The 23,686-nt window shown below is 34.8% G+C and overlaps 1 protein-coding gene across 1 annotated transcript in view; it reads left to right on the top strand.

The window, feature by feature from the left end:
• EPHA6 (EPH receptor A6) overlaps nucleotides 1-23,686 on the top strand; it is a 1,030,425-nt gene that overhangs the window by 58,664 nt on the left and 948,075 nt on the right. Inside the window, exon 2 of the mRNA XM_054714059.1 lies at nucleotides 14,697-14,761. Coding sequence (XP_054570034.1) covers nucleotides 14,697-14,761 — 65 coding nt within the window. The remainder of the gene's footprint in view (nucleotides 1-14,696; nucleotides 14,762-23,686) is intronic.

The raw sequence follows: 23,686 nt of genomic DNA, 5'->3' as shown, positions 1-23,686 counted from the left end.
CCTTTTGTTAAGTTGTATGAGTCCCCAATATATTTGGAGATTAACCATTTATGGGTTATATCATTGCCAAATATGTTCTCCCATGAAGTGGGTTCCCTTCTCATTATGTTGATGGTTTCCTTTGCTGTGCAGAAGCTTTTTTATTTTGATGTAGCCCCATTTATTTTCTCCTTAGTTTCCCTTGCCCTAGGAGGTATATCCATAAACATATTGCTATAAGAGATGTCTGAGATTTTGCTGCCTATGGTTTCTTCTTGGATTTTTATGGTTTCACAACTTACATTTATGTCTTTTATCCATTTTGAGTTTATTCTTGTGTATTGTGGAACAAGACAGGGATGTCCACTTTCACCACTCTTATTCAACACAGTACTGGCAGTGCTAGCCACAGTGAGCAGACAAGAAGAAAACACAAAAAACATCCAAATTGGAAAGGAGGAAGTAAAACTCTCATTGCTTGCAGATGACATGATATTATACATAGAAAACCCTAAAGACTCCACCAAAAAACAACTAAATTTAATAAATGAATTCGGCAATGTAGCAGGATACAAAATCAACACCCAGAAATCGACATTTTTATACACCAATAATGAATCCTCAGAAAGAGAAACTAAAAACAATCCTGTTTACCATTGAAAGAAAAACATTAAGATACTTAGAAATAAACTTAACCAAGGAGGTAAAAGACTTGTACTTGGAAAACTACAGGATGTTGAAAAAAGAGATAGAGGAAGTTATAAACCAGTGGAAGACTATACTGTGTTAATGGCTGGGTAGAATTAGCATCATTAAAATGTCCATGCTACCCAAAGAAATCTATAAATTCAATGTAATCCCTATTAAAATACCAATAGCATATTTCACAGATCTATAGCAAATACTCCTAAAATTTATATGGAACCAAAACAGACCCTGAATGGCGGCAGAAATCTTGAAAAAGAAGAAAAGAAGTTGGATGGATTACAATACCTGATATCAAGTTACACTACAAACCCATGTAATCAAAACAGCCCGGTACTGGCAGAAAACCAGACATATAGATCAATGGAACTGCGCAGAGAACCCAGAAATTGACCCATGCCATAACGCTCAGTTAATATTTGACAAAGGAGCCAAGAACATACAATGGAGTTGAGACAATCTCTTCAATAAATGGTTTTGGGAAAATTGGACAGATACATGCAAAAAAATGAAATAAACCAAATATTTTTCTCAAAAAAAAATAAATTGGGTCTTTCAAAATTTAGCCAATAACTGGTTATAACTATGGAAATCATAATATGCCTTGTGAATAGTGTTAAAAAGGAAATATGTTTTAAGTAGAAAACTTACTGTCTATTCAGTACTGTTTACAGTTAAGAGCTTTAAAATGGGTGGATAAAATTATTTATTCCTTAAATAGAAATAGTTCTAGAGGATTTTAAAAAGTAAAACAGGTTACTCCTTTTCAGTAATTGAGTATTTTCAAATAAATCTTTAATTCCTGATTTGGTCTCTTGAATATGTTTACCTGCAAGGAATGAGATTCCTTGGGGAGACAAATCATCAGTGAATAAATAGTTCTTTTCGTTTATAAATCAGTCTCCTGTTTGCCTGATAAGCAAAAATCAGTCTCCTGAAATATGATTACTTTGCCTTGGAAGGATAAAAATTGAGCTTCTCAGTCATAAAAGCTCAGGTTGGAATTGGGTCCTGATAACTTCACTAAGAGTTTCTCAACATTTTACATTTTTTACCATATCCATATCTTGTGTAATCAATGAATTAAAACTGATCCATGTCTTATTGGAAGCCTGCACCTGCTTTTTTATGCTTAATTATAACTGAGAAACCTGTGTTGGATAAAATATTCTTCATTTGCCTTAATTATAAAATGTCATCATCATTTCTGTTGCATTTACTTTACTACACAAGATCCTGGTGATATACACTTTCACAATAGCACTTATTACTTGTCTTTCATACAGGGTAATGATGATAATGCCTGTCTTTTGTTTTGTTTTCTTTTCTTTCCTTTATACTAGAGGCTGGGTGCACGAAAATCGTGCACTCCGGCAGTCCCTCAGCCCGGCTTGCACCCTCTTGCAGTTCGGGAGCCCTCAGAGGACATACTTAGAGCTACCGCGGAGGCAGGAGAGGCTCCCACCATGGCTGCTGAGCTCGCCAGCTGTAAGCCCGTCTCCTGGCTGAGTGGCGCTCCCCCTATGGAAGCGCACTGACCACCAGGGGGCAGCTCCTGAGTTGAGTGTCTGCCCCTTGGTGGTCAGTGCATGTCATAGCCACCAGTCGTTCCACTGTTTGGTTGATTTGCATATTACCCTTTTATTATATAGGATTTTTCTGCCAACAATAAAACTTCCATCTGTCATTCTTTTCTCTGTACTGAAGCCATGCTGCTCTTGGCATGGGTCACATTTGTAAATGTTTCATTTATGAACCATCCCTCCTCCTGACTCCTCTGCAGTACAGAAATATGCCACAGAAGATCAGCTGTCTGGAAGTTCATGGCCGCTAAATCTGGCATCGTATTTGCTGTGTCATTACGTCTGTAGTTTTCAGTAGGAAGTTGTCCTACATGATTCTCATTACTCTATTTTCAAATAATGCTAAAAGCTATTTAATGTGTAAATGATACAACTGGTTGCCTTAACGTTTTATTGTGTCCTCACATTTTTCCTTCCCATTTCTCTCATTATAGACTGTGCTAGTTCCACGGGCAATGCTACTAACCAAAACCTTTAGTACAATTCAATTTAACAATTCAGAAGGCAACACACATTCTTTAGACAGACAAGGATGTTGAAATTGTGGTTAAAAGGTTAGAAAATTACATTTTATTTAAAATATTCTTTTTGCAACATCTTCTCAGAATATATATTACTGTGTGAACAGATTATCAAGTTTCATGACCTGATAACCATGTTTTATAGGCAGCTGACTGTGAAGTCTAAGTGTTCATGAGGAGTTTAGTTAGTTGCTTTACGGAAGAGTCTTAAATACTGGCAATTTGAATGTAGCTGTTTTAGAGACAAAAGGAACTCAAGTATGGTTAATATTACTAAAATCAGTTGGAGAGAGGGGGTGGTGGAAATATAAGAAAAGTACAGTATTATCCTTAGATCTCTCTCAAAGATGCTTTAGTGGATCAATTAACAAGAGAAATTCAAAGGTAAAGAAGATAAAATCATCCCCTATCATACAATAAGCAAACTTTCATTTGTTATTATTACATACTAATCCATAATACCCTGTAAGAATGGCTAACAAGACCAGAGACTGTTGAGAGCCAAGTTGGGGTGATTACTAAGACTTAGAGAATTACTTGGTTTAGGGCAGAACAACTCCAAACAATTGGTAGAATAAGAGTTAGGACTTGGCCAAGTTTACACAAGCACATAATACTGTAGCCATGTTAAAAAGCAAATAGGATTTAAATAGAAGATATAATGTAAAACGGAGTAATTTATATGGACAAATAAAAGTTGGAATTTTACAAATTATATTTCAATGTAGTTCTATGAAGAATTGCTGATGTGGTATGATTTTTAGGTATGCTAAGAGAGTCCCAAGTCACTATCACCTGCAGGGTCCTATAATTCACATTTAACTTGGATGAAGAAATAAATAATGCAAGATGGAATAAGGAGAAATGAGTATTCATAAACTCATTTGTGTGCTATTTTATTAAGATGATTTCTGGATTTGATGGATGCTTTCAATGGGGCAGCAGATAAGACATGGTAATTTGACCACTGTGTTCTATTAGAGACGGGGGTAGGTGCACAGAGCTTAGGCTGACAGCAGGTAGCCTGAGAGCTTATCTTGATGAAAGAGTTGTGGCCAATATGAAGAGAAGAGGACCCTAAAAGGTACAGAAATGTCTTCCTACATTCCATTCTGTATTCAAAACAAGTTGCTACTTAGATTTTATTTTTCCTGAAGACCACATTGCCCTTAACCACATTTCAGAGAGACCATATGTGAATAGCCTTTGACCTTCTGCATTACAAACTAAGCACAATGGACATTTAAATTTCATCTAGTGCCTGCCTTCCCATTTAACCTACACTAAAAGTTGGTTAAGAATGTTTTTTCCCAAGATCTGAGTTTCTTGCCATGGCTACTTTCCTTGCACTCCATTCATTTATTCATTTTATTCATTAAATGCACACACACACACACACACACACACACACACACACACACACACACTCCTTGACCTTGATGATCTAGTTCATATGATGTTGCAGGACTAATTTTTAAATTAAAGTAATATTAATAATTGTACCTTGATTTGGCCATAACTTCAATGGACAAATGGATAAAATTATCCTTTCAAAGTTACTATGTTTTGTGGTGTTTTTTTTCTCTCAAAATTATGACAAAGCAATTAAGGTTTTTACTTGATAATTTTTTTAATTTCTGATGACTAAATCTTAGATTAGAAAAAAATGTGGCATGCTCTCTCTCCCTTCCCTTTCCTCTCTCTCTCTAAAAATCAATAGAAATAAATTAAAAATTGGTTACTTCTGATAATATTTACCTAAACTTTAAAAAAAATCTCCCACTCTAAATGAAACACTATCATGGCAAATTTAGCAGAGATTTCTTGAATTTGGGATTATTTTGGAGAGGATTTTTCAGGTAGAAAATTATTGTTCCCCTTCCTGTTGACTACTGGGATGCATTTACAGTCTATTCATTCTTTGGCACTTCTATAAAAACCGAGACAAGTGGTCCAATTACTGACAGTTTTGATGGTGATGTTGATGTGCTATTGGATGTCTGCCCTTCTGGAACAGCAATTTAATTCCACACATTCTACTAAATAGCTGCAGCATTTCTTCGTCGGAGCCCTCTAAAAAGGGCATTTTAATCTGTTCTGCTATTTTTATGTTTGAATAAACTATTGTGTGTAGGTTGACACAAAATCCTAAGAGTAGGAGTGAAAAAAAAAATGACACCAGGTACTCCTTGTGGGTAGACATTGTATTTTATAAGCTTTCTATACCCTGCAATAGCTAATATAGTCTTAAATATAACAGATTCAATAAATATTTATTGAAATATGTCAAAATATCTTAATGTAAAATCCAGGAACATTTTTTGTGACTCTGTAGGTCCATAAAGGAGGGTAAAAACTATTTTCATTATGTCCATATAAGTGTAATGGAGGGGGAAAAATTTGTAGGAAAAAAAATTTCCCTTAAATTTTCAAGGAAAAAATTACTCTTTTTTACTAATATAATTTTTCTTTAGATTCCAGTAAAAGTCATTTTTTCTTCCCAGTGCAAAGCCACTATTGTTTCTTTTTAAAGTAAGGATTTAATATTTTTTAAGATTATTTTTCCTTTATACAGAAATTGTTTTGTATTGAGATGGCCATTATATTGTAGACTAGAGGCCCAGTGCACGAATTCATGCATGGGTGGGGTCCGGCCAGCCTGGCCCCAATCGGGGCAGATTGGGGCTGGACCTGTTGGGAGGAGGAGATGGCGGGAGGTTGGCTGGCCAGCCTGCCCCAATCAGGGCTGGGCTGGCTGGGGGGAGGGGCCACGGGCAATTTGCTGGCATGCCCCTCCCCCAAATGGGGTGGGGGGGCTGATCAGGGTCCAGTGGCCAGGGGAGGGGCTGTGGGAGGTTGGCTAGCCAGCCCCACCCCTGATTGGTGTGGGGGGAGCAATCGGGGGCGGAGCTGGCTGGGGGAGGGGCCACAGGCAGTTGGCTGGCCGGCCCTGCTCCTGATCGGGGTGATGGGGGCCCATTGGGGGAGGGGCCGGCTGGGGGGAGGGGCCGTGGGAGGTTGGCTGCCAGCCCCACACCCTGATCGGGCTGGTTCACTGGCTGCAGTGGGTGTAGCTGGCTTTTTATATATATATAGATAAGACTTTCAAATAAGTAGTCATAATATGTTTCACTAGAGCCATTAAAACAGTGATTTAAGTCAGTTTAAAACCTTGAGTTTCATAATATCCCCCACCCTAAAAAAAGGGAGTGTCCAAAGCCCATGGAAGGAAGACAAGTGAGAAATACAAGAAAGAACTAGAATGGTAAGAAGCGTCTCTGACGCTATGTAAGTAATGGAGTAGAGGTTTGTGCTAAAGGGGTATATGTAATGCCCTGGCTAGTGTGGCTTAGTTAGAACATCATCCCATGTACTGAAGAGTCTTGGGTTTGATTCCAGATTAGGGCACATACCCAGGTTGGAGTTCAAATCCCAGTTGGATGCATACAGGAAGCAACTGATCAAAGTTTCTCTCTCACATCAATGTTTCTTCCTCTCTCTCTCCTCTCCCTTCCTCACTCTCTAAAGAGATAAAAAACATATCCTAGGGTGAGGATTAAATGGGCATATCTAATAAGTTTTGTGAGTTTCTGTGAGACATGATAAAATAACATTTATTAAATACTAGAGGCCCAGTGCACAAAGATTCGTGCTACAATGGGCTTTCTTTTCCCTGGCTGCCAGCACCGCCTTTCCACTCTGGCCCAGCCCCTTTCCGGTTAGGCCCCGGAGCCACCTCTTTCCGCTCCTGGAGCTGATTCTTTCTGCTCCGGCCCTGCCTTCCCACGCTGCCCAGAGGCCCTGAGAGACCGGGGGTGGGGCAGCATGCCTGCGTCATCGCCATGACGATGCAAGCATCCTGCCCCCGTCATTTGGTGCCTGTGTATGCAAATTAACCGCCATCTTTGTTGGGTTAATTTGCATATCACTCCTGATTGGCTGGTGGCATAGCGGAGGTATGGTCAATTTACATGTTTGTCTATTATTAGGTAAGATAAGATTAGCAAATCTAAGACTGAAGCCAAATAGACTTTTTTATTTGTTTAAACTCTGTGTAATTGAAACAAATGGAAATAATACAGGTTCTAAATGAATTACTTGGTTTATTTAAGATCAAAGTGCTGAAGATGTCCAAATGGAAAATGTAGGTATCACTTAGAAACACACCCAATTTTTTCTTTTCTTTTTAAACCATGTAGATAACTGAACAATTTTGAGGGGAGATAACTGACTTGTGAGCTGACTCATTGATAAGGCTTAATGACCTTGCTCAGGTCACTATCATTTACTGGCCTTGTGGTCCATACCTGGGTTCTCCTTAGGTCTCTGTGTTAAGACCTGTCTCACTGCAGGCTTTAGAAGTGATTTTGAGGCTGAAGTAAATAAAGCAGTGTCAAGCAGGAGAACCATGTAGAAGTTCTTAGAGCAAAAGAGGAAGGCATGGAAGTGATGATGAACATTACTAGTTTTAATCACCTATTAACCATTCAGTGTTTGAAGGTTTTCAGTGGCAGTTCTTACTTACTGGTATATCTTGCCTTCTAAATAGCAAACTATGTTGAACTTTTTGCTCTTTTGCTCTATTTAAGGTGATAGGGAAGGGGAATAATTTCTGGTTATTATAGCTTATTTTTCTATAAGAACTAAAAAGGAGTGATATGTGTTCCAGAAGAGACAGAGACAGTTTTGAACATGCTTTCTGAAAATATTTTCTAGGAGAGTAGAAAGCCGAAGAGTATGCGTTCAAAAGTTTCAGACTCGATTTAATTTTCTAATTTTGAGAAATCTATTTAACATCACTATATTCATATTATCTTATCTTTCCAGTAGGATTTCCAAACTCTCATGTGGTAGAGATATTATTTATGAACAATGCCTATATTATAAATAAGCAGCAACAGGAATAAGAAAGCCACAACAAAATAAAATGCTATAAGTACACCTAATGAACAGATATTGATCTCTGTTTCTAGACAAAAATAGTTTTTTTATTTTTAAGAAGGAGTTATCGTTTTTGGAAAATGTTGCCTTAAAAATAATACTACTACAAAGAAGGTCATACCACAGATAAACATAATATTACACTTATTTAAAACAATATATGTTTGATTTTTTAGGAATTCAATATTGATATTCTATGTGAGGGTAGATACTGTGTCATCATCTACAGATCTGGAAATAAAAGCTTTGATTTTTGTCAATCAAAAATACGTAATTATATAAAAACTAGATTAGTTAATGTGGTCATCTGAATGTCATTTTAAAGCTGAATCTAAACAAGATGACATTCAAATAGTGTCTTGTTAAATTTAGAAACACATACACATGCACCACTACTTGCATTTGTTTTTTGGTTTATCAGATTTCTCATTTATTATGACATGAATAAATATATTTTCATTATACTCTTTAAATAATAATAGGTGTTAATCTTGTTATATTTAGAAGTATGCCATTAAATAAAAAGTATTGACTTTTTACTGAAGTTAATGTCATTACATTATAATTTTTTTCCTCTTTTGGTTTACAGCATTTTTATACTCTGGTAGGGACTAGATAACTTTTGTTTAAAACCAGCAGGAGGAGCTCTCACCTTGCTGGGATTAATGCAATTAATGTTCCTGGGAAACCTGAATTTGTGGGGGTTTTATTTATGAAACAAATGATAAGATTTAACATTTATCATGTGTAATGATATTAAAGTTTTCAAAATCCCTCAGTTTTATTCTAGTATAAATGTATAATTCATTTGTCTGGAATACAAATTTGAAACTTTACTAAATTTTTAAAAGGCATGATTGCAGTTTAATGAAGAAAATAAAGCAATTATGTAAATTTTGTTTCTTGAAGAAACTGAGAAACAAAAATATTCTTCCTAAGGATCTACAGTGTTGCAGGTATTTACATGTTTTCCTTTTTTGTTTGTTTTGAAATTAATATAGTTTACAAATTATAAATTTGGAGAACCAAATAGCCTAAATATGTTTTAGAAAAAATATTTATATGAACTAATCAGTATAAATTCTACATGCAATTTACAAAAAACAAATCTCTCTTGATGGGCTTCAATTCATATTTTAGATTTTTGAACACTCTACTTAATAAAACCCCTTAAGTTAAATGGCAGGTTTTGTATATAGTAATGATACATTTTTCTGTATAAACCATTAATGCGAAAACTTGGATGAAAACTTATGAAAATTTGCAATTAGAAAAAGAAATGATGGTTCTCTGCACCTACAAAAAATTTTTAAAAAGAAAACAAATAATCAATATTTATATTCAAACTTAAAGCAGGAAGAAAACAACACTTTAAAAAAAAAAAAGGTTTAGGTTTAAATGGTGGGAATCCAAATCTATTACATAGTGATTTTCAGAAAAATTACTTAACCTCCCCTGAGACTCAGTTTTCTCATCTGTAAATTGGGTGTTTAAAAACAACAATATATAGGATAATACGGATATTACTGAAGGAAAATATACAGAAAGTCTTTTCTAAATTGATTATGATAAGTATCATTATTTTACTAGGGAAATAATGTTGTATTCCAGATATATTAATATACTAAATGACAAAGCTTTCATGACCCCCCAAAGTAGATAATGGTATGATGTACTTCTGAATAGTATATACCAAAAATAAAAATAACTTTTATTTGATAATGAGGTAAGTTTATGGTTTTGAATATTTATTATAGTATCTTTAGCTTTTTTTCTCAAATATTTCAGATTGTTTTTGTTACTGTGGATGATCCCAGATGCCATCAGATATCATTTTTTTGTATCTTTGTATATTTGTGTGTGTGTGTGTGTGTGTGTGTGTGTGTACACATATGATATATACTTATATATCATCCTTTGTGTACTTTCTGTCTGTTACTTCTAGGCTTGTTCGAATGATTGTTGATATGAAGTAGATGAAACTACACAAAAAGCCTTTTATAAAGCTCTAGCCTCTTGTGTCTGCTATTATCTTTTTGTGATGGAGGTCAGCAGTCATTGGAAACCATTAGCTAAATATATTTATTTATTAAGAGTAGAAAATGGTATAGACTAATTTGGTCATTTCTTCTTCATTTATTAAAGGAAACATTTCAGTGACAAAAATGTTCCTTTATTTCCTTATTCAGAAGTAGCTCATAAAGAAAAAGCAAAATAAGTGTTTTATTCTTTTCAGATTACTTACCACTTATATAAATAATGGCTTCCTAGTATGCTGCAAAATTTATTAATGGTATATTTTATCATTATGAATGTGAAATGTGGGATTCAGGGTGCAGATTCTTCCATGGGTCCTTGCCTTACGAAGTTTGAAGAATAAACTCGTGGACTAAAGGCTTCTTTAATAAAAATGTGGAAGTTTATTGAAAGCATATACAAACTTTCCCATGTAAGGGGTCTCCAAATGGGACCCCCTAGGGAGGGAGGGGTCCCCAAATGCAGAAAAAACCTGCTCTCTTTCTCTCTAATGGAAAAAATAAAAAATCCAAAATCTGTCTGAGTCTCTGTCTCCAGGTTTAAAAAGGCTGTAGTTCTTTGTCTATCTATGCTCCCTTCTAATTGGACCCCTTCCCCATTTTACAACCCTGTGCTTTCTCAATTAGTCCCTCTTTTGCAGGATATCAGTTTCAAAGTTCAAAGCCCAGGTGGTGCCTCCTTCTTTCTCTCCCCCTTATCTTGCTACATTTCTCTATCTTCTGTGAAAATACGTTTCCCTCTTCCTGGTACCTTGTGACCTTTCTTTATCCTCTGTGAATGTATGTCTTCCTTCCCCTCCCCCATTATCCTGTGGCATTTCTTTATCCTCTGTACAAGTAAGATAAGCATTTTGGCATCTTGGAGCTATTTCTGCCCTTCACATATATATTCATCACCCATGGACCCTCTTTATTCCCTAAGACTCACTGCCCTGTCTCTAAAATCCCTTCTAAATGCATGGATTTAAGCATATTTGAAATATTTTAATTCCAGTCATTAACCTTGTTTATGATCAAATTATTTTTGTCCAGTTGAAGCCTATGCAAGATGGTTCTAGAGTTTTTTCTCAATGATCCTAGTGGAAATTAATATTGTCCCTGTTTTCTGGTATAAAGACTATGAAACACCACTAATAAAGTAATCTTATGAGATATAAAAATAAATGGAACCTGAATCAGATGAAGCCACTAAATAGATCTTTAATTTAAAGAAAACACAGGACGTGGAGAAGCACCTTTCAGTGATATCTCAGGATTAGGAAAATCCAGAAGGTGTGACAAAACAACCTTGTTTTATTTAGTAAATTTGATTTCAAGTAATGAAAAAGATAAACTGTCTACTCATTAGGGAAACATTAAAGCAATGAGATCCTGTTGCACACGTGTTACCATGCCTCAAAAACTTGATAATACCAAGGATGTGGAGCAATAGGAAAATAACATAGTCCCCCTAATGGGAATGCAAAACTTTATAGCCATTTTACAATATGACACTTAAAAAAAAAAAAGTATTCCTCACAAAACCCAGTAATTTCTATGTACCATAGAAAAAAGAAAGCATAGGTTCCTATAAGAATCTGTAAGTGATATCTTACAGTGGCTTTATTTATAATTCTCTAACTGCAAATAGCTTACATGTCTATCAACTAGGAAATGCCATGCAGTAGAATACTTTTCAAAAATGAAAAGGAACTTAACTATTAATACAGCAACCTAGATGAATCTCAAATACACTGTGTTTCCATTAAAGAAACAACTCAAAGACTATCTGCTATATGATTTCATTCATTTGACATTTTGGGAAAGGCAGAACCATTGGGACAGAAATCAGATGAGTGGTTGCCAGGGGCTTGGTGGGGAAGAGACTCACTATAAAGGACCACAAGGGAAATTTTGGAGGTCATGAGAGTATTCTGTAGCTTGATTACAGAGTTGGTTTATATAGATGTAGGGGTTTGTCTTAATTCATAGAAACATACATTTAAAATGGGTGAACTTTATTATTAGTACATCATGCCTTAATAAATCTAAAAATGTAATAGGAAAATCTATTGATTAAAAAAAATTTTTTTAAAGGAATGTCCATTCATTGTCATTTGTAGTACTTATTAGATATTGATTTCTGTTAAAAGAAGTTGAGACACTAGCTACTTGATGACATTAAGGAATTACTACTTATAGTACTTTATTAAGATACTGCAGTTATATATAAAATAAATATTTATGGTAGAAATACTGAAATTTTTACAGATGAAATTATATGATTTCTGGAATTTTCTTCAAAGAAATATTGGAGTGGGAGAATAGGTAAACATGAAGTAAGATTGGCCATGCTGGTAATTATTGAAGCCAAACGATGACTACATGTGGGTCCAATGTACTGTTTTCTCTACATCCTATATAATAATCCTATATAATAAAGAGGTAATATGCAAATTGACCATCACACCCTCACACAAGATGGCCTCCCCCATGTGGTCACAAGATGGCCACCACAACATGGCCAGCAGGGGAGGGCAGTTGTGGGTGATCAAGCCAGCAGGGGAGGGCAGTTAGGGGTGACCGGGCCTGCATGGGAGGGAGGGCAGTTGGGGGGGAACAGGCCTGCAGAGGAGGGCAGTTGGGGGTGATTGGGCCAGCAGGGGAGCAGTTAGGCATCGATCAGGCTGGCAGGGATGTGGTTAGGAGGTGATCAGGCTGGAAGGCAGAAGCGGTTAGGGGCAATCAGGCAGGCAGGCAGGCAGGCAGGCAGGCAGGTGAGCAGTTGGGAGCCAGCAGTTGCGGATTGTGAGAGGGATGTCCCACAGGGATCGGACCTAAACCGGCAGTCAGACATCCCCCGAGGGGTACCAGATTGGAAAGGGTGCAGGCTGGGCTGAGGGAAACCCACCCCCCAGTGCATAAATTTCATGCACCGGGCCTCTCATGTTAAAATATGTTTGAGATTTTCCACAGTAAAAATGAATTAAGGAATTACAGCTCAGTTTTATATAAGTTTAGTAAATAGATTTTAATAGTACTGAAAGAATATTCTTCAATGAATAGAGTTTATCCCAGAAATTTAAAACATGGTTTCATATTTTAAATCAATCAACGTATCATAGTGATTCAAATAAGAAAAATGACAGAATGTTTACAATAGACACTAAACAGCAGATACCAAATAATGTACTCCTAATGATATTTTTTAAATGATAAAAAGGCAACAAATAAACTCCATTTTCTTAACTAGATAAAGTCTAAAAGTCATAATGAGATGATAAAGCATTGTTTCTCAAACTGTGGTCCATGGCCTATTGGCAGAATTGGAGGTAGTAAGTAGTTAAAAATAAAGATCTGCTGAATCATGGGCCCCAAGCATTTACCTGCTGTACACTGCAAATTCATCCCCAGTTAATCTTTGTTGCTTTCCTCCCTCATTTCTGTCCTCCTTCTTCCCTGGAAATAATTCCCACTCCTGGTCCCCATATCAACAACTGAGAACCAAGTTATAGCTCAGTTATTTTATAGAAGGTATTCTAAAAGAAAAACAAATATTTGTTGCTTGTCACATATGATGAAGACCCCTCATCCTAGCCCAGCTCAAATAGCATCTCCTTTGTTAAATCCTCTGAGACTTGCCCTGCCAGCCTTAGCCTACTCAATTGCTAGGCTATTATATAGTCAGTCGTTTAGTTTTGAATTTAACAGAATATATTTTAATTATTTGTTTGCATATCTGCCTTTTACATCAGATTATGAATTACTTTTGGTTAGGAAAATGATGTGTGGTTTTTATTTCTGTTTTTGCCTCACTCAGTAGTAAGTATACTATCTGGCAAATACAGTAACAATGTAATCTATGCTTTAAAGATCTCGGATTTATTCATAAGAATTGTTTTCATACTTTGCCAATAATATATACTAGTAAGGGCATTTAATAACACAGAAAGAAAACAAAGAAGCCTGCTTCAATACAGTCTTTCTTTTTTTTAATGTGGTATAGAAGGACCATATATGAAAGGAGAGAGAAGCAAAGGTGGTTATTTTATAAATTTTAGAAGATGGCTATTTTATTTTTTTAATTTTTTAATTAAAACTTTATTGTTGAAAGTATTACATATGTCCCCCCTTTTTCCCCTTTGACCTGTTCTAATCTGCCCTCACCCCCTGCCCCAGGCCTTCACCACAGTATTGTCTGTGTTCATGGGTTATGCATATATGCATACAAGTTCTTTGGTTGATCCCTTCCTGCCCATCCACCCTCCCCTGCCTTCCCTCTGAGATTCCACAGTCTGTTCTGTGCTTCTACTAGAGGCCCGATGCATGAAGATTCGTGCAAGAATGGGCCTTCCTTCCCCTGGCTGCTGGCACCGCCTTCGCTCTGGCCGGAGCCGCCTTTCCGCCTTCCCACGCTGCCCAGAGGCCCAGAGTGGCTGGGGTGGTGTGGAACACCTGCGTCGTTGCCATGGTGACAACGCAAGCTTCCCGCTCTGCCCCTGGCTGCTTGGCGCCTGTGTATGCAAATTAACCTGCCATCTTTGTTGGGTTAATTTTCATACTCCTGATTGGCTGGTGGGTGTCGTGAAGGTATGGTCAATTTGCATCTTACTCTTTTATTAGTGTAGATGTGGAAGACAGCTATTAACAATGACTTTGTTATTAAATTGTTTCATTTAGCATTGATATACGCAAATTACATACCGTATTTTCCGGTGTATAAGACGACTTTTTAACCCAGGAAAATCTTCTATACACCCAGTCGTCTTATACGCCAGAAAATACGGTATTTTAAAATGAACTTATAACCACCTCACATATTTTATCATTACTTATAAATACTTAGTATATACCAGGTATAATTTAAAATAATACAACTTACTAAAGCTAATGTAGTGAATAATAGTAAGATTTGAGATATTTATGCAAGTTTTTTGTTTATTTAATTGCAGTTGTGTTGCTTGATACAACAACTGTGCTGGGAGAGCTAGGATGGAAAACATATCCATTAAATGGGGTAAGTTTGAATATCCTTTAAAAATTTTCATCCTTGTTAGATATTTATGATCTATTGTAATATAAAGGAATGGTGGATTTTTGGACTCTGTGTGGTATACATTTTAGCATATAACTTAAATCACATAGATGAGATTAATTACAATTAGAAGTGGGAATAATATGTAAAACTTATTTGTTTCTTCTAAATTAGTAACTGTTCTTTAACATAGTGTTTATACAGAGTAATATTAGAATATTTCATAAATATTTTCTTTGGGAATAAATTTCTATTTGTATATTTAAGACATTTTTCTATACATATGTTACTAAGTTTGGTAACCTCAATGAGTATTTGTGCATAAACAAATTTTAGATTACCATAACATAAGTGGATTTCACAGATATTAACAATTTGGTTTTTATTAGAAGCTATGAGTCTACTGTATTTTTTGAAGTTGACAAAAAGATACATTATAATTAGGTGGTGTTGTGTTTTTAATCTATAAGTAGTTCCTTTTGAAATACTAGGATGTATAATTTACGAAGTACAGTTTTTCAGGTATTAACATTATTTTAGTTAAGTTTATTTTACTTGATTTTTATGTTTTGATGTATTTTGCATTATTTTCACATTGCAATATGTTTCTACATTTTTATTTTAAGCTAAAATAAAAGGGTGGTTTGTGAAGCTTTGTGCATTGTTAGTTTTGTCAGTTTAAACAACAACTTTAATAATGGAGGTGGTCAACTTTGTCTTTAGGTACAGATGGGTTAGCTTTTCTTAAAATTTATTTTTTTTCTCATTTATCACATTCTTGATAATTTTACATGGCTTCTTCCATTACATCTACAAATTTAAATCTGAAAGAAGTTGACCCAAACAGGTTTTATTACTTTAGAATCATTCAAATATTGCTGCTTGAATTTGACTTTTTATATCAACAGTTAATTATTAAACATGTGTATTTTCTTCTAAAAATTCGTATGAAGAGTTAACTCTTCCTGTTTTGATTAACAGGCTGTTTTTTTGTTTTATAGACTGATTTTATTTATTTATTTCTGAAAATTTTTTTTTATTCTGTGAGTACTTTATCAAATCATTTATGAGAAATATATTTTTAAATTAAGATTATTCTTCAACGAACTTCATTGTCTTCTTTCCATTAAAATGAATAAACATCAGTATTTCTTGCGTGTATCAAGTATGTCACATTTATCACATTTACTTTCAAGAAGTAAATAAATTTTTTTCCTAGAAACCTTCTAAGATAATATCTCTTTATCAGTTCTTATACAGAATAACTTATAAGTAATTAATGTAGAAGCCCTAATGTTTATTTTTTGGGAAAAAGAGACAGAAAACGTTAGAGATCCTATTATTACTGTCCTCATATAGTCATAGCCAAAGAATCATGTGGGGATCAGGAGTTATACCCCTGCTGTAGTGATTGTGTTTGGCTTGGTCGGGCCACATTTCTGAGCAGACTGGTAACTAGGACACAGGACTTACAGAGTTACAAGTACACTTACTGATATCATTCTTGTGATGATTTAATCATAGGTATTACTTCATAGTTTTCTATTTGCCAGATACTGCACTAAGAAATTTACATTTTATTTTCACAATTCCCTATAGTGAATGATGGTCTTTAATTAAAAATAAGCTATTTCTGACTCTGAGGCCTGTATCTTTACCTTGGCACCGCTAACAGAGAGGAACATCAGCAACTTCATGAAAGGCCAAATACTTATTTGTGATATTTGTGAAATTGATTTAGATTTCTTTTCTCTCCTTGGTAAATAAACTGCTAGCCTGAGATGTGCATTTTGAACACCAGCCAAGGGTCAGTAAGAGGAAAGAGAGGAAGAAGAGGGGAAGGAGAATACAATAGAAAAGAAATATGATAGAATAAGGAGGAAAAGATGGTTAAAATTTATTGAGCATTTATAATATGGTAGGCTTTGTTCAAAGCATGTTACATCAATCATATAAATCATAAAAATCAAGTACAAATTTTTCACTATTGAAAGATATAGAAATTAAGACTCAGATACATTAAATAACTTTTACAAGGTTACAGTGCTAGGAAGTAGGACAGCAAAAATTCAAAGCCATAGGTATCCTAATCTTGTTGGTCATTTCACAGCTAGATGATTTTTATTTCTTCTATGATTCTACAATATAAAGATAAAGGCCAATGGCCATTTTGTAGACTACAGAGGGAAAAACAACACATTGATTTATATGTTAAAAAGTGAATTGAATACTCAATTACTTTAGAATATCACTGTTGGAATAGGAGGCTGTATTACTTTAGATTATTGCCAAATAATAATTCATAAATGGCAAGTGTCAACAGTAGGAAAACTTGAAAATGGGAACACATCACATGAACATATTTTAAAATAGGTCACGTAAGTAAGTTTTAAAGAAAATATGCAACTTAATTTTTGTTTTAATGAAGAAAATAGAGTACTGACAATAATGGAGTTTTACCTAATGCTATTGATAAATTAAACAAGGATGGAAGAAGTCAGTAGGATAAAGAACATTGAAAAAAGGCTGCTAAATATTGCAAGAATGGGAATCATCTAGACATCAATACTAATTAAATAATTTAAAATCATGGACATTGTTAATCAGTTTATAGCATTTAAACCACAATTTATTTCAGTATATTAAAGTTGTAATTATATCTCTTTAAAATTGTATATTTTTTAGGGTTTTTGGGTTGATTGAACCATGCTAATTTGAATGGCAGTTTTAACTAAAGTTGCCTATTTTTTTTTTTTCAGAGACACTAATCCAGTTGGTTTTAAAAAAATGTCATGGGCAGAAAAGGCAACTTTATGATATATTTGTCAATGTCATGATATAAAGTTTATTTTGTATCTCTGAATAAAGTATTTCCTAGGAACTTTTTGATAAATTTTTATTTTTATAAAGAATTGAACTAAGATGTTTTTGAAATTATTTAAAGTGGTATATAAAATATAAATATATATATATTTTTTTACTTAAAATAGTCATTTTACCAGAAGTATCGTTCCAGTATAGTTGGAGGAGTAGGCATGCAGTATGTGCCTGTGAACATAACTGTTGATGGCTATTTGAGTAGGAGGTTAGCGGATATAGGAAATAGGTGAGTAGTCTTGAGCAAATGACTTTTTAGGCTTGCAAACAGGAAAAGAAAACATATTTATTTTCTGAAATGCTTACTTGAAAACTTATTTGTGCCAACTTTTAAACATACTTTATTTTAATCGGTGTTCATAATTCAGTTTAACAAACGTCTATTTTATGCTCTTCATGCCAAGTACACTTTTAGAGTGCTTAAAACAGTTTTCTGCTATCCTAAAAGAGTCCTGTAAGGAGATAATTCTACACAATCATAAGTCCAAAAAAGTGTCTTCAGGTAGTTTTGAATACTGTTTTGTGAAATAATAAAGAGAGGGATTAATTCTGCCCCAGGAAAATTGGTAGTAAGGATGTAACTTACCAGCTCTTTCTAATAAACTGTGAAAGAATCACATGTGGGCTAGGAGAAAGGATAGAAATCACCTTTGTGGCAAAGTGAATGCTTTGAGGAAAAACACATAAATTTTAAATGTATGGATTAAGTTTTAGGAATGTTAAGAATCATTTGTGTGGCTGGAGTTGGAGGATGTGGTGAGAAATAAGACTGTGATCATAGGCTAAGTCATATTGTGGAAGACTTGGATTTTAAATGTCTTAATTGATCTAGATCAGTGGTTCTCAACCTTTTTAATGCCACGACCCTTTAATACAGTTCCTCATGTTGTGGTGACCCCCCAACCATAAAATTATTTTCGTTGCTACTTCATAACTGTAATTTTGCTACTGTTAATGAATTGTAATGTAAACATCTGTGTTTTCCGATGGTCTTAGGCGACCCTGCTAATGGTTCTCAACCTGTGGGTCGCGACCCACAGGTTGAGAACCGCTGCTGTAGAGCCTAAGACCATCAGAAAACACAGATATTTACATTACTATTCATTAACAGTAGCAAAATTACAGTTATGAAGTAGCAACGAAAATAATTTTATGGTTGGGGGTCACCACAACATGAGGAACTGTATTAAAGGGTCGCGGCATTAGAAAGGTTGAGAACCACTGATCTAGATAGTGTTTATCTCAGTGCCAATAAGTAAAAGTAAAAACTTTCTGGATTCACTTAAACAAACAAACAAAATTTGAAGTATTTTCTTTGTTTGTTTAAAGCAGTAAAATAGCCCTTGGAATGAAGGATACCATGGAAAATTATAAGGAAAGGATGTTGAAAATATAGGTGATATGACATTACAGTTATGTATCACTAAATGATGGGGATACATTCTGAGAAATTCATAGTTGGGCAATCTCGTCCTTGTGTGAACATCACAGAGCACACTTATAAACATAGATATTGTAACCTACTACACACCTAGGCTGTATTGTATATAGCCTATTACTCCTAGGCTACACATCTGTAAACCATGTTACTGTACTGAATACTGTAGGCACTTGTAATGCAATGGTAAGTAATATTTGTATATCTAAACATATCAACATAGAAAAGATACAGTGAAAATATAGTATAAAAGATAAAAAATGGAATACCTGTATAGGCACTTACCATGAATGGAGATCCAGAACCAGACGCTGATCTGATGGGTCAGTGATGAGAGCTGAGTGACTGTGAAGGCCCACACTGCTGTAGACTTTATAAATACTGTCCCTGCTTCCTTCTGACGGGGTCAGAAATAGGACATCAAAGTTATCAGCAGTGCTCCTTAAACATGGATGTGGGTTGAATGCTTGGAAATATCCAGGAGAACCTGGCTGAGTGAGGCATAGATTGCCAAAATAGTGATTGTTGGAAGGGAGTGAAAGGTGGTCTGAGGATTACTAGGAATAAGAAATCAAGATGGAGAGATGCAGGAACATGGGGGATTGTCACAGCAATGGGGTTTTGGATACTGCATGTTGGAGTAGTGGTCAGATTAGGAAACTGTGGTATTCATTAACAAAGGTTTACATAAAAGCATAAAAAAAGAATTTCACATAGAGAAGGTATAGAACTGTCTTAATATTTTGGCTTTAGAAATTTGATTTTGGTTCAGTTGATCCTATCTGGCACAAAAGGTTCTCTCTGGCATTGTATTGATAGAAGAAATAAATCTTGTTTATGCTTTATATCATTACAACCTGAAAATATTTTCAAAGTATAGGGTCAGGCTGGCTATACACTACCACAGAAAACTCTTACTAAAGTGGCAGTGGCATGTAATACTTGTCAAGGTAGCTCTTATGAGGCTGTGTCCTTGTGCAGGATCTCAGGTTCTTAACAAAGAAATTACAACGATGTTCTCTGAAGGTCATCAAGAAGTTAGGTCTGGGAGGGCGGTAGCTCCCTCTGTGTACGGTGCACTGCGGGGACAGGCTCCTGTGCTGAAACAGGTCAGTGGCTGCCTGACCGTGATATAATTTGTGCTCTCAAAATTGAGCTGTGTGAGTGAGAGGGAATCTATTATCAAGTCCCACAGATATTGCTTCTGTCAGAGAAAAAAAAAAATTCCTCCTGAACCACATTTCCTTCCATTTCTTACAGAAAATTCAGCTCCATTAAAATATTATGGGACTGCTGTCGTGTATGTGCGGTTCTTTGTTGACCAAAATGTCATCATATGGTGTATGACTGTATTGATATACTGAGAACTGAGTACAATTGAATAATTATATTTGTGTAGTGGTTAAAGCTTGGTTTTGGAAAATAATGAATACATCAGAGAATTGGACTAATTCTTAACTTTATGCTCTTACTGTCTAATGTCAAGAATTATATGTCTACATAATTCAGAACTCTTAAGAACTTTATTCTGTGTCCTTTCCATCCTTTATTTGTCAACATACTACATTAAGAATAAAATTCTGATGATCTAGCAGAGTAGCTAAGAGTTCCATGATAATCAATGAAAGAATGCCACGTGAATAAAATTTTTACATAGCACTGTAGAAGTTATAAATGCATACTGAAGAAATGTTTTCACCAACATTAAGGGCAGGCATATGCCCTGGATTTTTATTTGCTATGAATAACTAATAACTGGTTAATACAAAATCTTACTCTGCAGAAAACTGAAGGACCTATTTCCATTTTAATTTCCTGGGAAGGAGACAGCTAGTTTTTAAGAAGTTATGCCAGTCTAATGTTAATGAGAACATGAGAAACATAAAGTATATTCCTCATGCAGTAACTTTGTACTTGTGTGTGTATCCTGAATTTATTCTTGTAGTCTGCAAATGTATGAATGAAAATTATATAAATTTTCTTGAAACTTTATAACTTTCTTTTGAAATTTTCATTTATTCTATGTAGTTTTAGACAATATGTAACATTGTAGATGAAAGAGAAAAATACAGTTACAATAAGAGGGCCTATAGTTAAATGTTATATTAAAAACTCTTAATACCCATTACATCTCAGGCCCATTCTGTGCCACATAGCAGCGGGTATGTCATGTTGGGGCTTCTTGGCTCAATATTAACTCTAACTAATAAAAAGTAACTGCTGGTACCCAGGAAAAGGAAAGATTTTATAATATAAATAAAGATTTCATTATTAAAAACTATTATTTTTTCCTTTGAGCTTTAGTGATTATATTTGATACTTCTCAAAATGTAACAGCAGTGTGGCTTTTTAATTTTGATATTTTAATGGAAAAGATAAATGACCTGCTTGGGTAGCCCCATACTGTTTATTAAAGGTACTTAAACCTGGATAAATCTGACCATTGAAACACAGAATTTCATAATAATAATTACATAAGATATTGTTTAATTTATACCTAAAATTATGTATACTTAATATTGATGGAAAGAACGTGATTTTTAAGCACTTCAACTCACCTGAAAGACTTTCACCATTTATTTTTATTCATAGTAATATTTTTAGCAAGAAAATGAAAGATTTTTTTATCTCAGATATTTTTTTCCCACTCTTCTCTTTTGGCAACTAAGAGGTAGTTAAGTTTTAAAAGTTCATTTTTAATGTATACACGGTAGATCAGATCTTTTCTACAAAGTCATAGTGGACATAGATATAGGCATGCCAATATTCAAAATCAAACTTTTTTTTCAACAGTGAAGTACAAGTGACCTGCTGAATGTTACTAGAAAAAAATATTATTGGATATTAATTTAATTTTTTATTAATCACAACAATTTAGAGTTGAGAAAACTTTGTATTTCTCAGGTGCCAGATATTGGTTTTAAATAGCACGTTATATGTATCTTTTGCATGCTGTGACTTAGATGATCATCATAGTTTGAATAATGCAGAATCATGCAAGATGTGTGATTTTATGTGTTAAATATAGTGAATTAGAATTAGGAAATTTACCTGGAGATAGTTAGGAAAATAAGGATACAAGTCATTCATGTCTAAATAAAAGCTGTAAGTGTACTTTGCGTAATTTCTAATTATTTAAATGTTAAAAATTTTAAAATGTTATACTAATTACTAAGTTAATAATTTTTATAATAAAAACTATTCTTTTTTATAATAAAAGAGGCCTATATTAGAGGTAAACTGAGTAGAAAGATGCTTTATTCTATAAATTAGAGCCCATCATTTTCTAATATCATTGTTCCAAAGCTGAAAAATCAAAATAGAATGTATTTATGATAGACAATGGATTATCTACTAATAATTGCAGGCAGTCCTCGGGTTATGTCAGACTCGATGTACGTCGCTTTGTGGTTACGTCGCCATCTCCCATTTATTTATAAAAAAAAAGTTCCGTCATTTCGACGTATGTACATATGTGCTTTATGTTTTTTATTATTTATTTACCACAAGTAAAGTTCAGGAATTATCTTTCTTTTAATTTTTTTTTTTTTACTGTTTCACTTCATTACTGCTGTGTATGTGTTCCATGTGAGTGACGTAGGTGCTTAGATAGGTGGGTTCTGACTTAACAGCGAAAATTGCATTACGTCGCTCTGTAGGAACAGATCTCCTACGTAACCCGAGGACCTACTGTAATTTATATTGTGTTATAATTTCTATATTTCATGCTGTGACCATGCAGAAACCTTATTTTCTTTAATCTGGTCTTTTATTTTGATATTTTTCTCTTTGACTCAAACTGGCCTCACCTATCACCCTGACTCACCCACTTCCCTCTCCCTTGCTTGACCATTAAGCCCTCAGGACATTGAGGTTCTGGTCAGCATCCAGTAGTATCAGAAACAAGGTCCTGAGTCTGTTGACTATTGAGAAGAGTTTTCAGTCAAACTAAACATAATATCTTGGCCTCCGTTGTGATTTAGCTCTAGATCCAGAAAAGCAGAACGATCCCACAGAACAAATCCTTGCAAAATTGGACAGAACAACTTCATGGCTGACATCAGGACCAAATGCACTGACCAATGACCCTCTACCTTAGCAGTCAGTAGAGACCACAATACTATCTCTATTAGTCACTATGATTAATGATCTTTCCCCCTATATAACTCATCCCTGGGAAGCCTTTGGGGAGCCAGATCTTTGAGCATGAGCTACCTATGACTCCAGGCGTGGTGCAATCTCCTTATTAAATCCTTAATTTTTTAAAAAATTATTGGTATATATATATATATATGTTTTATTGTTTAAAGTCTTACAAATAGTAGTACATCTGTCTCCCTTTTTTCCCCATTGACCTTCCCCCGGCCTCCCCTACCCCCCAGCACATACCTTCACTTCCCCCCTCCCCCCAGTGTCCTGCATCCATTGGTTATGCTTATATGAATGCATACAAGTCCTTCAGTTGATCTATTACTTCCCCCAACAACCCTCCCTAGCTTTCCCGCTGTAATTTGACAGTCTGTTCGATGCTTCTCTGCCTCTGTATCTATCTTTTTGTTCATTAGGTTATAATGTTCTTTATTATCCATAAA

Source organism: Eptesicus fuscus, chromosome 3, assembly GCF_027574615.1.
Source record: "Eptesicus fuscus isolate TK198812 chromosome 3, DD_ASM_mEF_20220401, whole genome shotgun sequence".
Lineage (NCBI taxonomy): Eukaryota > Metazoa > Chordata > Mammalia > Chiroptera > Vespertilionidae > Eptesicus > Eptesicus fuscus.
Note: the sequence above shows the minus strand (reverse complement) of the source record. Positions and strands in the feature narration are given on the sequence as shown.